At 35.9% G+C, this 18799-nt stretch overlaps 1 protein-coding gene across 1 annotated transcript in view; it reads left to right on the top strand.

The window, feature by feature from the left end:
* Window positions 1-18799, top strand: part of grin3bb (glutamate receptor, ionotropic, N-methyl-D-aspartate 3Bb) — a 142067-nt gene that overhangs the window by 108339 nt on the left and 14929 nt on the right. Inside the window, 3 exon segments of the mRNA XM_052101232.1 lie at window positions 9177-9456; window positions 9458-10270; window positions 11932-12077. Of these exon segments, the coding sequence (XP_051957192.1) occupies window positions 9177-9456; window positions 9458-10270; window positions 11932-12077 (1239 nt within the window).

Below are 18799 nucleotides of genomic sequence, written 5' to 3' on the forward strand. Positions count from 1 at the left end.
ACTGACCTAACAGGGAATGTTTTCTACAGAAATTGTGCATTGGGCCCCATCACATATATGAGTCCAAACTCCATGATTCTCTCTTTTATTCTGACAGTTCTTTGCAGCTACTGAGGAGTTACATTTTTGGGGCAATTTCTATTACCAGGTATTTAAAAATGTTAAATACATTGATAAAAGGGTGCCTGATCTTATGCAAAAGTATTTCCTGTGAATTCAGGTATAGTTTAGATCATTTGGAATTATAAATATTGCATCCCAAAAACCTTCCTAATCCTTCAATTAATTCAATTAGTGCTGAAATTAGGGTTACCACCTGTCCCGTTAAATATGGGATTATTCCAGATTTAAAGATTAAATGATGTGCCCCGAATCAAATCAGTACAGATGGTCTGATGGCGTAATGGTGGAATCGTTCAAGATCGTTAATTTAACCTTGATATTCGGTTTTTTGGACATTTTGGACATTTTGCCTACGATTTCATAGCTAAAATTTTATAAAAAGCAATAGCTAAGCAACTATTGGAGATAACAAGATTTTTGAGAAATTTCAGTCAGGTTTTAGAGAAAACCACAGTACAGAAACGTCTTAGACCATTCTTAGGGTGGCCAATGACTTATTGATGGTAGAAAATGCTGGAGAGTGCTCCATTTTAGTTTTGCTTGATTCAACTGCAGGGATCCCTGTTAGGGCCAATATTGTTTTCACTGTATATATTAACACTTGGTTCTATGATTCAAAAATCAGTGGTGGAAAGAGTGCTGAAAAATCATACTCAAGTAGAAATACTGATTCTTCCCAAAAATTTTGTGAGAGTAGAGTAAAAATAGTAGCTCATTTAAAATACTCATGAATAGTGTGTATTGAGTACTGAGTTGCAAAACCTATGCTCCATTATAATGAACACTGTAAGCCAACTTTTAAAATACATCACTTACAGTATCTATGATAAACACTACATGAATCTGATTCCAAAAATAAAAGGGAGACATGATAACAGAAATTAAAAGATTAAAAAGTTATTTTCAATACACTGATCGTAATGTATGAAACAGTTACATTAAAATCAGTTTATGTGTAGGTTCTACATTTCCCTTAATGCTGACAGAGCATTATTTTTGTGCATAAAACACGTTTAAACAATGCAAGGAATGCAACAAAAAAAGAATGCTAAATAAGCAGGATCACTTGGCATGTCATGTCCTGCACAATAGAGGAGGTAGAGCAGGCATGGGAAATGTTGTTTGGTACAGGGGCTACATCTTAAAAAGGAATAATTCACCCAAAAATTCTCTCATCATTTACTCATATTCATGCCATCATGTTCTGTCCTACAAAGGCAAAACGCCGTAACATCATGTTTGGTCAAAAATGAGTTAATGTCATTTTTGGGGTATTCAAGACCTCCTTTATCATGTGAATAAATATCGTGAGTCAATTTGATTGTTTTAACGAGAAATTAAAGGGCTATGACAACCGTAACATCCAAAACCATACAAGAAACCACAGCAGAACGCCGTAACAGTTGTTACGGCTCTTAGCCTTTGTTCCGGCACGCTTAAGTTGAGTTAAGGTGTTCTGACTTTGTTTCGCCTGGCATCAAGAGAGATGTTACGGTGCCGCTGTGATGTTACTGTACTCTGGCTTTGTCATACTGTCAAAGATTACCGCTCTTTTATTGTCACCAAACCGCGTAACATACACCACGACACATCTTTGAAATAAAGTGTAGACTGCCGACTGCTTGTTTGTATTATTACTCTGTGATAGCGATGTGATAGGGTGATGGTTCAGATCTGTCAATGTCAGTGACAGCCCGGAGCTAGCTAAATTTAATCTGTGTCACGTAAATTAGCGCTAACGTTGACGCTGACACTCGCCTCACATCAGATGCTGAAAACCAAATATTAAATACAGAGGCATCCTACCTTTCCATGCAATCCGATATAATCCATAGAAGATATAATCCATAGCAATGCACGTCATCTGCTGTATCCACAACAATCCATACGTGTTTGAGCCATATTTCCTTCTTGCAGGTGTTCACGTCAGATTTTAAGGCTGGTTATCGCTAACGTCCGTACAAAGTAGGCTAACCTAAATAGTAAAAGTAATTCCAACTTTTTTTCGGTATACTCTGTCTATATTATCTCAGAATTAAAAAGTAGTAATCCAAGTCGAGTTCGTTGACTGAGCATCTTGAGCAGTTTGGTGGCCCTTAACCTTTAACCCTTTAACTGTCACCCCTCACCCTTTTTTCGCATAGACATGAAAATCACTATCCAAACTTAAATGGTTGTATTTCAAGAATGCTTTGTCATATATATACCTATGGACAAGTTGTGTTCCAAATTTTAGGTTGATATCTCAAAAAATGAGCTTTCAGTAAGATTTTATTTGGAGCAGTAAAAAACTTGGAATGAGCAGTCTCTAATCTCTGATGTATTGGTCTAATGTTTAATTAATTATTACTCTATATCTTGCATTTAAATACATATACCTTTGTATTCAATTATAATTAAATTATCTTTATTGTGAAAATATTTATTGTATTTATTCATACTGACATACTGTACTGCAAAGTAACTTATCTGTTATACTGTTTAACTGTGTTAGTGTTGCCGCACTATCCTGATCATTATAGCACTAAATAGGAACAACCAAAGGTCTTCTATATAATTTAAAACAAATACCATGATGACTAGACCTTGGTTAGGTGTTCTTATAATGGATGTAAGTATGGTGAACAGCAAGTAAATATTGATTATATGTCAGTTACGGCCTTTTGCCTTTGCATGACTCCTGGTTTTTGGCACATGATACAAAGGCAGAGTACAGTAACTGCCAAACAAGGGTCAAAGGTCAATTTTGAGCTCAAGATTTTTTGCATACAAACATTTCTTCAGTATAGCAACTAGTTGTGAAATTTTGGGAGTCCTACCTATAATACATTTGTCTGGACAAAACAGAAACTTTAAAGTCATTTTTCTCAGTTTCACACTCTAGTGAGTTAAGGTCTTTTGCTTTTGCAGGGCAGTGTATGTGTATGTCTTTCTTATGCAGAACACAAATTAAGATTTTTAGAAGAATATCTCTGCTCTTTTGGTCCATACAATGAAAGTGAATCGGTGCTATAATATTGAAGCTCCTCAAATCAAATAAATCAGCATAAAAGTAGTCTAATCCATGTGCCTCCAGTGGTTTAAACCATGTCTTCAGAAGAGATATGATGGATGTGGTGAGAAACAGATCGATATTTAATTTTGTTTTTACTAATTCTCCTCCCTGCTCAATCAATCTCCACTTTAAATTTCACTTTCTTGTGTTTTTGGTGATTTACATTCTTCATGCATATCACCACCTACTGGCAAAGAGAACAATTTCTAGCAAAAATGGACTTAAATATTGATCTGTCTCTCACCCACACCTGTCATATCAATTCTGAAATTATGGATTAAACCACTGGGGGTGTATGTATTACTTTTATGCTGCTTTTATGTGCTTTTTAGAGTGTCAACATTTTGGCACCCCTTCACTTACATTGAATGGAGCTACAGTGCTGAAATATTCTTCTAAAAATCTTAATTTGTGTTCTGAAGAAAGTAAGTCATAGACAGATGGCATGTGGGTGAGTAAATGATGAGAGAATTTTCATTTTTGTGTCAATTATTTCTTTAAGTAGCACATAGGGGGACACATTGTCCTCCTTTTGAGATACAATGTTCCACAATGATTTAGTTCGCGTATATTTTAAGCCCAGACATTCTAATGCATGATGCACAATTTTCTGAAGTTTGTGACTGGTGGAATGTTCTGCTGAAGTATTGCTCTGCAAATGTTGAGACTTTTCTATATTTATAAAGGCTTAGCATAATTATAAATGATTTTATTATCTCTACTTTCCTGGTAATTTATTATACCAATTAACACATCAGCGGTCAATATTATTAAAAAACAAACAACATTTAAAAGGAAAATTATATTATTAAAAATGTCACTTTTTTATTCTGTTACATTAATACTTTTAAAGCTACTCAAGTTATTCAGCCAAAAGTAGTGAGTGGATTTCTCATTTCCTTTTTAATGTTGTTTGATTAATAGCGTTTATATGACATATCCTACTAGACAGTGCTCAATTCGTATACATGTACATTTCAAGTCAAACATTTTTGATGCAGATGCACTCTTTGTCCCACAGTTTAAATTCACTTTAGACATAAACAACTGCATTTACATTAAATCCTCATCAAGATGGGTATTGGCTGAATTATAAAGTGTATTAAACCATTTAGGCACTTTAGCACTCAAACATTAGCCGCCTGTCAATCAAACAGCACGCAGCTACAGACATCAGGATATAAAAAGTAAATCTTTTATATTTCATCTAGATCAACCAACCAGTGGTGCTCTTCCTATCACAACTGATGTAATGAACACCCTTGTTCTTGATGTAAAACATAGGCTAAATATAGAAAACTACTCAAAATTTGATCAAGGACGTCTCTCTTTTTTCTGATAAACATCTAGATCATTGTATTGCCCAGCCCTATTGATATCATTGCATTAATCTCTCACAGCAGCCCAATAATCTCAGTGATAGATAGTTAAATTGCAGGCTACGTTATAGACACACAGAATCTTGTAAGCAGAAATATAAAATTTACCTTGATGTGTTTCTTCAAATTAGATGCAGGATCAATGCTGATATCTGGCTTGAGCAAGTTAAACTCACATGACACGATCATGCAATTGGCCTTTTTCACTGCGAAAAGCCCTTGCAGGTGCGGCTGTGATGTTCAGCTGTAAACTATGCTTGAGGCATTCTCCACATCCAAAACAGTTGGCAAAAATCTGACTGAGTCAACACTTAGACAGGTGGTCCCAAATATTCAGCAGGAGGTAAAAGATTTAGGAGTATATTTTGATATAAATAAAAATATAGAAAAAAGTCTTGTTTTTATAAGTTAAGGAAAATATCCAGGGTTTATGTATCTTTAGTTTCAAGGATACAGAGACGCTTATACAGGCTTTTATTTTGTCTCGCATTGATTATTGTATTTAGCTGCTTTCAGTTTACACACACACTTTAGCATGGCTACAATCAGTGCAAAATGCTGCAGCTAAATGACGTGAACTATGTCTTTAAACCATATTACTCCAGTTTTAGCTTTTTTTGCATTGGTTGCCAATTCATTTTAGGGTTGATTTTAAGATTTTATTAAATGCATTACATGGGTTGTCACCAGAATATATAGCAGAACTTTTAAGACCTTATGAAACAGTTAGACCCCTTAGATCTACTTGTTATGAGCTGTTGGCTGTTCTAAGATCCAGATGCAAATCTAAAGTGACAGAGCGTTTGTAGTGAAGACCCAACGATTATGGAACAGCCAGCCCTTGGATTTTAAGAACTGCTGAATCTGTGTCTGTTATTAAGTCTTGTTTATAGACTCATTTGTATAGACATGCTTTTATTACTGTGAAGGTGTTTGGTTTTATTGTATGTGTTTTTGATGTTTTGTGTGGCACTTTGTGCTTATTCACTTAAGGAGCAATATAAATCAAACTATTATAATAATTATTATTATACATTTTTTTGCATCAGTGTTAAAGGTGCTGTAAGTGATTTGTTTCATGGAAAGATATGCAAAACATTTCCTACTTCCTTAAAGATATTAATGAAATAAGTGTTCTGAGATATTTCACCGGTCTCTGTGACAGCTGTAGATTTTGTAAACAGCTAACAAACGGACATTGATGCTTTTCACCTGTCAATCATTTAGCTCTTTCTCATAGTATTGTAGTTTTAGTAAATTACTGAGGCATACTGACATTTTTTATTTTGTTCATAACAGTTGTCTGTTGAGGGCGCTATTTTGCTGCTGTTGTTTTAAACAACCATATCTGCATAATGTCGGTCTTATTAAAGCAATTTTTTTTTCTTTGGAGTGCAGGGTTTTGGAAAGAGCGGATGTGGCTAATTCAACGACTCAGTCTTGTGGAAGTAGAATGGCTGAAATCTCTTACACCACCTTTAAGTAAAGAAATTGGCCTAAATGACCAGCATTCAGTTGGGTATTTGTGAGGTTTCAATATATAAATAGCCACTTTGAAAAGATTCATCATGCATTTCCTTTAGAAGACCTACCATTTTGTCTTTAAAAAGCTTCTATATGTTGACTGTGTACCCATCTGGTCCCGTCGATTTGCCACTTAAAATTTCACCTTCTTCAAGATTATCATCTAAAATGGATTAATCTTCTTCCTACAAGTGAGGAATCTGACATTTATATAAGAGACGTGATTGGTCGCCAATAGAATCATAAGATTCAGACTCATAAGGATTAATAAAATCAGGCAAAAGTATTATTTATCTTTAATGGTTAAACTGTTATGTCTCTGTTTGGAGTTAGAATGCTGTTAATAGCTTTCTTATCCTCCATGCTAATAATTCCCCTGCTCTTTCACCATGATCATAAAATGACTGTTTCCGCCTTTTAAAGCCATTTTCGGCTTTAACCATGGACAAAGCGTTGTATTGAGCTCTGAGCCTTAATATCTCTTGATGAATAGTGCCTAATTTATCTGAATAGGCCTCCCTGTCTGCATGTTTAATTTCTTGTTCCACAGATTGTAATTTCAAATTGAGTTTATTGGTTTTTGAACTGTTCAGATGTACACTTTAAATGCTTCTCATCTTGTGGATGATGTCCCATCTGTGTTCTCTTTAAAATTATAGTTTATCTGTTTCCCACTAAACTTTAAGAAGTCTGAATTGCTCAGCCATTTTGGATTTAATTGCCACAGAAAGGTTTCAGTTTTTTTATTTCTTGCCTCATAGTTAAGAGAAACAGGCCCGTGATCTGAAATGATGATAGAGACATATTAACGGCAGACACCTTTTGAAACAGAGTGTTTGAGATAAGAAAGTAATCAATATGAGAGTGTTCCTTCATTACCTTAGAATAACATGAATATACTCTTTTAATTATGATTTAGTTTCCTCCACGGGTTACATAAATTGAGTTCTTTCATAAAAACATATATTTTTTCCTTCTTTGCAAATGAGCGGTATCTAAGCCTGTGGAGCAGGCAAGTCTGAGTGAAATTGTGGTTGAAATCTCCAGTTAATAATATTTTTCCCAAATAAGAAGATAAATCTATTTAAAAAAAAGTATTTAATCATGGGCTGTCTGAATTAGTACCGTAAATATTTGCCATTTTCATTGAAAATGGAGCCTTGAATAATCCAATAGTTTACTTTTTTATCTGATATGGTGTGTGATATTTGGATAGGGACAAATTTATGAATTAAATACCTAGAATTTGGGGAGACTAAGGCTCAAAAACTGTATTGTTAGCGTGTGTCTCTCTCCCAATATCCTGAAAGAATTTGACTTCTTATTTGCTGTATATTGCCTTCCCTTTGATTCAAACAGCTTTGAATATTCTATCCTTGTCTCTGTAGCAAAGAAGCATACAATAAGAATCCTGGCAAAGTTGCAATCTCTTCAGCCATGTATATAGGAAGCAGATCACTCCCAAAACTTTACACGGCCAGTGCTCTAAAAAGTTTATCATATCCAAAACCTCAGCGTTTTCCGGTTGATTAGTGAGACGGAAGTTATTGTGATGGCAATTTTCTTGATCCTCCAATTTAGTGCGAAGCAGATTTACCTATTGCTGAAGAGTTACCACAATATACTGCAACATTTAGGCCTGATCTTCAGTATTTTTGAAATGTTGTTCTGCGGCTGTCATCCTGTTGGCAAACTTATTGATAAGTTGATATTGATATTGAGCCAAGAGAATCCCGTTGACTTTGGATGATACATCTTCCCTCATTCTAAAGATGGTGTTTATAATGTTTCCTTCCAGATTTTGCACTCATTAAAGTTAGCTCCTTTGCTTTTGCTTAACATACTAGCTAGAATCATCATGATTTCCCATTTTCTTCTTGGTTGTGCACAAGTCATTGTGTTTTAGAGATTTTGGAGACAACTTAGGCATAGAGATGGTCGATATTAAACAGTGAGGCTGTTATTGTTTTATTATTTATCTAACTGTGCGGGAGCTGAAGAGAATGCATGATTTCAGCTTGCCGCTATGTTGAATCCTTTTGAAATATTTTTTTTTTTTTATCTTATTAAATCAACCTGACATATTTGAATACAACAACGAAAGTAATTTTTATGGGTTAGATCAAGTTGAGATATATCCTTGAGGTCCAAATTGCAGCTTACCGCTTTTTCAGTGTGGAAAGTTATTTAAAAAAAATACCAGGTTAATAGATTGATTTGATTTGTTTAGGTGGAATCAAATATTTGATAGATATTCAGAGGGGAATTCACAAAGAATGAATTGCATCTGCTAAAAGTGTTGTTTATTTGCATGCGCTGTCAGCGCTGGATAATCACCTGATTCACGAAAAAAATATTTTTAAAATCTGTGCTGAACGCAAAATGCATAGTGCAGTTCAGATCTTGTGGACTGGTTTTCAGTGCTCTATTATGGAGTGTGCAGCTACATCTGCGATCTAGCACACCTGCCAGTATCTGTTCAGTATCACTCCACTACAGTGATCCAGACTGCTAAATCATCTCTTTAACATGACTAAAGTTCTGGATATGTGTCAGGTTATAATGCCCTTCTAAATCATTTGATGATTATTTGGTGAATTATTGCTCTCATTATCGATAGATGTACACAAACATTTCTTTGCAATAACAAAGACTTCTCTTGAGGCCGTGATAGCATGATGTTTATTGCGCCGGGAAAATAGCACAACATTTTGTGAATGAAAGGAGGCGTGATTGCGCAGAAAGGAATGACAATGATTTAGTTTAAATAATCAAGACACAGCACTCATTTAGCGCTGATTGCCCCTGCTTAAACTAGATTGCGGGTGGTTAGTGAATAAGACGCAGGACTCAAGTATAGAAATACCACACATCGAATAGTGGTGCAACTGTTTAGTCAATTCACCCTTCAGAGTTTTGTGTATGGGACATAGTAGCAAGTAAATTAAATATGCAAAAGCTGAAATTTAGATTCTGCATTGTTTTCTTGTCTCTGAAATGGTCTCTTCCGATCTAAGTGGGTTGTCTTGGCTAGTATAACCTTCAATGTGGTTCAGACCTTTTTCACGCTGACTCTTGTCTTCTCTCACCCTCAGGTTTCTCTCCAACACATCCTTTGTAGGGCTGACAGGCTCTGTCATTGTTCAGCGTAACATCTCTCGTGTACTCACTTCTCAGAGGTTCCACATTTGGAGCTTACGCCGTGATGCCGTTGGTCAGCCTACGTGGGTGACGGTGGGCAGCTGGGAAGGTGGTAAGTTGGATGTAGAGGAGCAGGGATTGTGGCAGGACTTGTCCCCCCATCAACGCACAGAGGGCCAGATGGGCAGGGAGGGACGGAGATGGCGGGCGGGCTTTCCAGTGTCGGGAAGCCGTGATACGTGTGGTCACACTAGTGGAGCACCCATTTGTGTTCACTCGAGAGGTAGATGAGGATGGGAACTGTCCCGCTGGGCAATACTGTCTGGATGCAGGAACCAACAGCTTAGAAACCCTGGACCACTTATATGCCGAGCGGGCACAAGGTAACAACAGCTTCTTGCCACCGGATTACAGCAAGTGTTGCTATGGATACTGTATTGATCTGCTAGAGAAACTGGCAGAGGACATGAACTTTGAGTTCGACCTGTACATTGTGGGGGACGGTAAATATGGGGCACTCAAGGGTGGCCAGTGGACAGGGTTGGTGGGTGACCTGCTGAGCGGAGTGGCTGATATGGCTGTTACCAGCTTCAGCATCAACTCAGCGCGTAGTAAAGTGATAGACTTCACCAGTCCATTCTTTTCCACAAGTTTGGGAATACTGGTACGGAGTAAAGACACGGCCGCACCCATCGGAGCCTTCATGTGGCCTTTGCATTGGTCCATGTGGATGGGCATCTTTGTGGCATTGCACATTACAGCACTATTCCTTACCCTCTACGAATGGAAAAGTCCCTTTGGCATGACACCACATGGACGTAACCGTGTGAAGGTTTTCTCTTACTCCTCAGCCCTTAACCTTTGCTACGCCATCCTCTTTGGCCGCACAGTCTCCAGTAAGACACCCAAGTGCTGGACTGGACGTTTCCTGATGAACCTGTGGGCCATTTTTTGTTTGCTGGTTTTGTCGAGTTACACTGCAAACCTGGCTGCAGTCATGGTTGGGGAAAAGACCTTTGAGGAGCTCTCTGGAATACATGATGCAAAGGTGAGATCTTTTGAGAGTCCTTTAAATTTCAGCGAGTTTGCTTCTTTACATAATGTAGAAATGACAAATAAATGGGGTCTTATAATTTTATTTTACTCTGAGGTCCAAATAAAACATAAATCATTAATTAATTATAATTCCTTACATTTATATAGCGCTTTTTTAGACTCTCGAAGTGCTTTACATAGTGTTTTAGAAAACTCCTCAACCACCACCAGTGTGCAGCATCCACCTGGATGATAGGACGGCAGCCATACTGCACCAGAATGGCCACCACAGTACAGCATTGTAGCCAATTCATATATAGGGGATTATTAGGAAGCCATGATGGATAGAGACTAAAGTGCCCTGGGATTTTTAATGTCCACAGAGTGTCAGGACTTCAGTTTCACATTTCATCCAAAAGGTTATGCTTTTTTTACTGTATAACTTCCCTGTCACTACAGTATATTGGGGAATTAAGACCCACACAGACAGCAGGGTGAGCACCTCCTGCTGACCTCCCTAATGACTTTTCCAGCAGCAATGTAGTTTTCCCCAGGAGGTCTCCCCTCCAGGTACTAGCCAGGATCAACCCTGCTTAGCATCAGTGGGTAACCAGGCAAGAGCTGCAGGGTGATATGCTGCTGGTTATAATGGTTAATCCATTTTTTTCTCACCCTCTCTCAAATCCGGACCAGAAAAATAATTCACATGCAGACAGTGTTTCTGATTTACTAGTTTTGTGATTGACTTAAAAGTATAGGACAGATGCTTTCATTGCTTTTTACAGAGCCTACAGCTGCCAACAGGGACATGCAATCAAATAATCGAGTGAGCATTTTAAACAAACAGTGCACGGGTACCGAATTTACCGGTACTGCAGAAACGCTGGTATAATTATGTACAGTACTGTGCAAAGGTTTTAGGCTCTTAAGATGTTTCACAAAAACATTTGTCATAAGATGATTATTTATATCTTCAGCTTTAGTATGTCAATAGGAAAAATACATTTTAGACTCCCAAACATGAATTTTGCAAATAAAAAAGATTAGGGTGCTCTGCAAGAGATGACATTGCCCCCACAGTGCCCCCCTCTGTACATCGAGTCAGTCTGGGATTACATGAAGAGACAGAAGCAATTGAGACAGCCTATATAGAATGAAGAACCGTGGCAAATTCTCCAAGATGCATGGTACATCCTATCTGCCAACAACCAAGAAAAACTGTGTCCAGGTGTACCTAGGAGAATTGGTGCTGTTTTAAAAGCAAATGTGGCCACACCAAATATTGATTTAACTTTTAATGTTTACTGGAATTTGTATGATGTTAATTGATAAAATGAAAACTATTTATGTCATTATTTTTGAAGACATCCTCACTATGCCTCATTTTTCACAAGTGCTTAAAACCTTTGCACATTACTGCATTTATTTATTTTAAAATTTTTTGTATTGACTTGGTACCAACGAACCAGTACATTTGATCCCTAGTTACAATACAGAACATTTATATTTCTAATGATATGGTCCCTTTTTAGAGACAGCTCTCTAAAAATAATTAACAGCAGTTATTTGAAATGTACCTCATCTTGTGTTTTATGCTATAATTTATTAATTTATGATTTAACTTTAATAATACATTATATGGTTTTCATAACATGTTCTGCCCTTGGCCCACAGCTCCATCACCCATCTCAGGGATTCCGATTCGGCACAGTTCGGGAGAGCAGTGCAGAGGATTACATGAAAAAGAGTTTTCCTGAGATGCACGAGTATATGCTGAAATTCAACAAGCCCACAACACCCGATGGTGTATCCACTCTCAAGTAAGAGATCAATTTACCCAACAGAATGCACCCAGCTAGCAGATGGTAGCAAGTGCCTCAAGTATAGTCATACTGCCAAACACTATTAACACGGCTTGAAATTTATAACACATGGAACATTGATTGGTGCGTATTGATAAATAATTTAAGCAGTAGTTAGACCATATGTATTACAATACCAATGTGTATGCTCAATCTCAAGAAAGTACTGTAGGAGTCCTCCCTAGGGATCAGAGTATGTGAGCGGATTGGAGTAATAGCAATATACTCTCCCTGCTCAAAGCATTCCATAACCACTCTGCTCCAACTCTACTCTGCGATCCTGAGGCCTGAGATTCCCTCTTAGAGCTGCCCGGCAGGCGAGCGGTTTGTTGTTTCCTGCCAGCTGCAGCACTACAGTCTGTCACACACATACCAAGTTGTAAAGTGTGTGTTTTTCTTATTTATTTATATATTTATTCTGGTCTACAACAAAAAATGAAAGCGAAAGGACAGAAGAAAAAATTATTCTACAAATTCTTGTTTTCCCCATTACCATGGGAAGTTTATTTAAAGTATAATGTCTCACTGAGCCCCAGCGTAAAAGCATTACTGACCAAGGACCCACTTTGTCACAGCTCTGTGTCTTTGTTTTGTATATATTTTAATGTTAGTACATAGAAGTTAATTTACTTATTGTTTAACTACATGTTGTACTGCAAAATTCTCGCAAGATTCACATTTGCTGCTACCGAGGTTGAGGGATTAAGGGTAACAGTGTAACTACATATGCAATTAAATGCAGGTACTTTAAATGCAAGTACAATGAAACAACACAAACAGTATGTAAATAATAAGTAAATTGTATCAAATCCTTAAAGGAATATTATGGGTTCAATACAAATTAAACTCAATGGACAGCATTTGTGGCATAATATTTATAATATAAAAAAAATATTTTCACTTACACCTCCTTTTCATTAAAAAAGCAAAAATCTGGGTTACAGTGAGCAGAGGTGGGTAGTAAAATATTACATTTACTCTGTTACATTTACTTGAGTAACTTTTTGTTTAAAAGTGGGTAATTATAACTCTCACTCAAGTAAATTTCGAATTAATTTTTTTTACTTTTACTTCTTGACAACGTGTGGCATTACTGTCATTACATTACTGGGTTTAATTTGAATTAATGTGTAATTTATTGAGAGATTATTGAATGCAACTTTTAATGAGAGTGGAAGTTCAAAGCTGCGCGTAATGAGACCCTCCCACTTGAGTGATGAGACTGTCAATCAAGTCATCGGTGCAGCAGCATCAAACTCTTGAGTGAAACACTTTCTTCACTCCACACAGTGAAAAAAAATAATAGTTTTGTCATACAATGCCAAATACCAAGCTGATATTTAAAAATTAAAGTCACAACTCCAATTTATGTGAGCACGCTGAGGTAAGTTTTTACTCTAATTCTAACGCTGTCTTTTCTGTGTAATGAGATGGTCATTTTCAGTTTAGTGTACATATTTAAATCAGTTCAGCAATATATCAGTGTTGTCCCGCATGTCATAAGGAGTATTTATGCATTTACTCCACAGTACTGGAAACTATTGCAGCTACTTCAGGCGGATTAACTGTATAAATCAATGTAAACATCCAAGTTAAATGTAAATCACTGCCATTCGCTTGATCGACAACAGATGGAACTGCGAACAGACCGCATTCTGCGCGTGCACGGGGCGCAAGGCGATCATGGCGACGATAGTGGCTGTATCCACAATCGTTCACTCATTCACTATATAGTGAATGGCAGTTAGTGCACTATATCTCAGCAGTAAGTGAACAAAATGAGTGAAATTGGACAAGAGTGTCGGAGCTCTGGGGCTGGTGCAGAAATGTCACAGATGACATTTTAAAATACTTGGGCCTTATTTGTTATTCTTATTAAATAATATATTAATACAATAAATCTTCATTCTGTTTGTCATTTTTAATATATACTGTGTGTTAATATAAAAAGTAAACACATTTGATCAAATAAAGAGTACATTTTAAAATGTATCTGTATGTTTTGTTTCTCTATATGCTATTATGTTATTTTAATCCAGTAATGATTTGTCAAAAAGTAATTTACTACATTCAGCATTAAATAAAACATTGCAGGAGTGAAGGAAGTAGTAAGCTCCCAGCTCGTACATCTTCCCCGTGGTGGATAGGGGAAAATTAACCATCATGGAGTGTACTTGAAAAATAACCTTGACATTAGAGTGCATTGTGAACAAAAGTATGGAACGAGTGACTCACTCAGAATTCAGACACTCCTTCAAAATAGCAAAAACTTAGTGCACTATATTGGGGATAGGGGGCGATTTCAGACACAGCGAGTGTTCCGCGATCAGGGTTGGTGGGTGTACTCTTCATTTAGGGAGCGGCGGTACTGCTGTGCCGAACTAATGATCTAAATACTTTCAACACTGAAAACTGTAACTACACTGAAATATGAATCCACACAGGACTTTAAAAGCTATGAAATAGCAAAAGAAGGCATTATATTTCATCATTATATATAATGTCCTTGTAGGACATTTTCAAATTTTCACTGTAATAATTACTAGAAATGTTTCCAAACCTCTCTTCTTATTGACAAATTCATCAAGATCTGACAAGAGCCCTTAAAGGATAGATCACCCAAAAATTGTAATTCTCATTATTTACTCACCCTCATGCAACACCAGATGTGTATGACTTTCTTTCTTCTGCTGAACTAAAATTATGATTTTTAGAAGAATTTCTCAGCTCTGTAGGTCTACACAATGCAAGTGAATGGGTGGCAACATTTTAAAGCTAAACAAACAAACATAAATCAGCATAAAAATAGAAGCAATGTGATTGTGTTTTTGGTGATTCAAATTTTCTCTGCATATCGTCCCCTGCTGTCTAGCAAAAATGACAAATGTTGATCTGTTTGTCACCTACACCTATCATATCACTTCTGAAGACATGGATTAAACTACTGGCATCTTATGGATTACTTTTATACTGCCTTTACAGTATGTGCTATTTGGAGCATAAACATTTTGGCCTACAGAGTTAAAATATTATTTTACAAATCTGAATTTGTGTTCTGCAGAAGAAAGGAAGTCATACACATCTGGGATGGCATGAGGGTGAGTAAATGATGAGAGAATTTTCATTTTTGGGTAAACTATTTCTTTAAAGTGATAGCTCAGACATGATTTAATATTCTGTCATAATTTCTCTACCCTCATGTTGTTCCAAACCATTGTGAGGCTTTGTATTATGTGGAACACAAAATATGTTAGACAGAATGTTTGGGACTGACAGACTTTGTCACCATTCAATATATATATATATATATAGAAAGAAAGAAAGAAAGCCATACGGGTTTGAAACAACATGATGGTGAATGATGACAGAATTTCCATTAATAAAAATTTAAATTCTGTACATGTTCAATGTGTATTATGTAATGGAATATAGTGGAGTAAACGTCTATTATGTCATTTGTGAAAGTAATGAGTTGACCACTACTTGAGTACTCTTTTAATTGGATACTCAAAAATTATTTATGTTAGGACTTTTACTTAATGTTTTTGAAGTAATTGTACATTTACTTGAGTACAGTTTTTGGCTACTTTACCCACCTCTGACAGTGAGACACTTACAATGCACTGTAATAATGGCCAGGATTTTAAAAGATTTAACAGTAATTTCTTATAATAAAATACTGTTTTCAATATTTTACTGTAAAATCAATGCAGGATAGGTCATTTTTCTGTCACAACACAACAAATTACTGAGAAACAATACACTTGAATATTGCACTGCATTATGGTAAAAATAGTGTTTCATTGAAGTTTAAAGAACACAGTTGTTTGTACTGTAATGTATGGAGAAATGTAGTGGTTGACTTAATATTGAACCATAATGTCTAATTGACACCAGATAATACATTTGAAAGTAAAGAAATAGTATAATTTTAAATGAACAATGAGGAAGGGATGTTTGATAAGCTAGGCTATAATATTATTTGGTTTTATCGCTCATTAACTTTATATCATGAGTTGTCAATCAGGCACACAAGATATCATCAGCATACAAATCTAAATGATGGTGACAATTAACAAACACTGTGGATACATAAAAATACAGATGATCATTGTTATTCTACAATGCAGTACTGCTACATTACATTCATTTCTTGGTCTTATTCAATGTGAAGTCACACTATACAGTTGTCTTTTCATTTTAATAAACTGAAGAAATACTACTGTAAAATTGACTGTGAAAGACATGTAACTAGTAGCCAGAAATTTACTGTAAATTCACACTATATTTTTTTACAGTGTAGTAGTGAATGGGGCCAATCCATAAATGTTAAACTGCTCAATATTTCAAAAGTATAGCCACAAGACATAATCAATATTTGTGTTAGCATGATTTGTGAGATCAAATTGCATATGAACCTTTTCTGTGTAAAGGTATAGCCAATTTTACAACTTCATTGCCATGATGGTGTAATGTCAACAAACCCTAAAATGACTGTAAAAATTAGGATGAGTTTTACAGTTGTCCAAACGCGGTTCACTGCTCTCAAAACAATTAACAAAGCATCTTTGTAATTGTCCTAAACAGATTGCACATTTATCTTGATTTTCATAATTTTCACTCAAATGTCTCTGATCCAAGATTGATGCTTTCAAAACAGTTAACCCAGACAACAAAATTAAAATAATATTTTCAGTGCACATATCAGGTTGTCAAATGCCTTCATATTGATATCTGCTGTGTTAGTAATGGGGAAGAAAGGGGAAGGTTTTCTCAGCTCTTTCAGGGGTGAACATTGAAAGAGTTGAAGAACCACCAAATGGACGTGGTGTAATGATGGCGAACAGATAGAAAGAGGACAGCAGTTTCTGGGAGGCGGCTGGAGTGGAGTTCCTCTTTAAGAAGGAAAGCCGTGACCGCAACGTTGCCATGGTGAGGTTCTCGCAGTGAGAACACGAACCATTCACAAATGCTGCCTCGGTGTAATTGCTGCCCAGACACAGGAAGAAAAAGCTCAGAAGAAAAAATCTGAATGGACGGACGCATATTTCCCTCCCTTTATACCTGTATGTCTGGGGAGGGACATGCAAATTTTGTCTGCCAATTTCTCATTGGCCTTTTCTCAATTTCAGCGATGCGCAAGGCTCTCAAGAGAGACCCCCTTGTGTAGCTTCTTCGACACAACATCGAAGTGAACGACAGATGCAGAACTATAGTTTTGATGTATTTAGTTTTTATTAATGCATTATCAGAAAAGAATACATTGCTTCATTATGTAGTAAAATTGTATTGTTCTGCAAATGTTAATGTCTGTTTCGTTGGCTGTGTGTGAATTGTTTTGAAAGCATTGATTATAGTTTGGAGAAATGTGTAAAATTGTTTGAGAAACTGTAGCAGAATAATTAATGTAATTGATTTTTATATATTTCATATTTCTGCCTTCAAACCATTTAGAAATAGCCCTATTCACTTCCATTGTAAGTGCCTCACTTTAGCCCAGATTTTTATTTTATTGTAATTTTTTTAAAGAAAAGGAGGGATGAGTCGAAATAATTTTTTGTTGAAATCAACATTATGCCACAAATGCTGTTGATTAAGCTTAACTTGTATTGAACCTGGAGTTTTCTTTTAAGAACATAGTAGTGAAAGACAGACACCTTATATAAAGTGGTTCTCTGAACAATCATACATTAGCAACTTTTGCCCTCTGTCAAAATATTAGGCAAGTTGGTCTTTTCTAATGTACATCTGTGGAAATCATATGTGTTTGGATAGTTTTAAATTGCATAATTACCGGGGCATTTATAATAGTGATAATAGGTACCAAGAGAAGAGAGACGTATAACTTTTTGTTGTTGTTGCCTTATTCAAATCATAAAGTAACTTGAAAAGTGCATGCTTTGGGTTTAGCTACCGTATGTGTCAGCTGTAGTTCCCCATTGAATTTGAATAACATCAGTAAGGACACCTAGATGTGCTCCGTGGTAAATTAATGTTAACTTAATGTTAAATAATTCACATATTTATTCAGGTAATAGAGACAACTGTAACTAAAGAGTTCACAATATAACGTATATCTTGTAGAAACATTAGGAATAATTTAGTTAATTTACATTAATGTTGTCATTTGGAAAAGCATTTAACTTAATTTTTATTCTTAGTCTCCAAAGTTTTTAATGTTAATGCATAATTTAACAATTTCCCTAAATTAAAACAGCATATTTAAGGTGCTTTGGAATGTTACACTACATTCCAGCCCACTTATAATTAGAATAATATCCATTAAATTTGTTCCACTATACAGAGTTTACTGAAAATAAAGCAAAATGAGCAAAGTGTCTATTAATATTGAGCTTTTTCAATAAAGGTAAATCATCACTGGCTCTTTCAGACATCTAACCTCACTTGGATTCACCCAGAGATGTGTTTCACTTCAATAATTGCTTAGTAGAGGTTTGATTCTGTATGACAGAAGGTAGAATCAAGCCTAAAATCTTGCAAATTACTGTTTCTTCCTTTAAAAAATTTGTATGTATCATTTGGAATGTAATTGGAAGAAGAACTTTAAAGAGACGGACATCTTTAAAAGAGTAAAAGATCTGTGAAGTAGTGAATAAACTGAAAACAGTTAATATTCTTTTATTATTATTATTATTATTATTATTTTAAGATGATGATCA

The sequence above is a fragment of the Xyrauchen texanus genome, chromosome 32 (genome assembly GCF_025860055.1).
Source record: "Xyrauchen texanus isolate HMW12.3.18 chromosome 32, RBS_HiC_50CHRs, whole genome shotgun sequence".
In the NCBI taxonomy this organism is placed as follows: Eukaryota; Metazoa; Chordata; class Actinopteri; order Cypriniformes; family Catostomidae; genus Xyrauchen; species Xyrauchen texanus.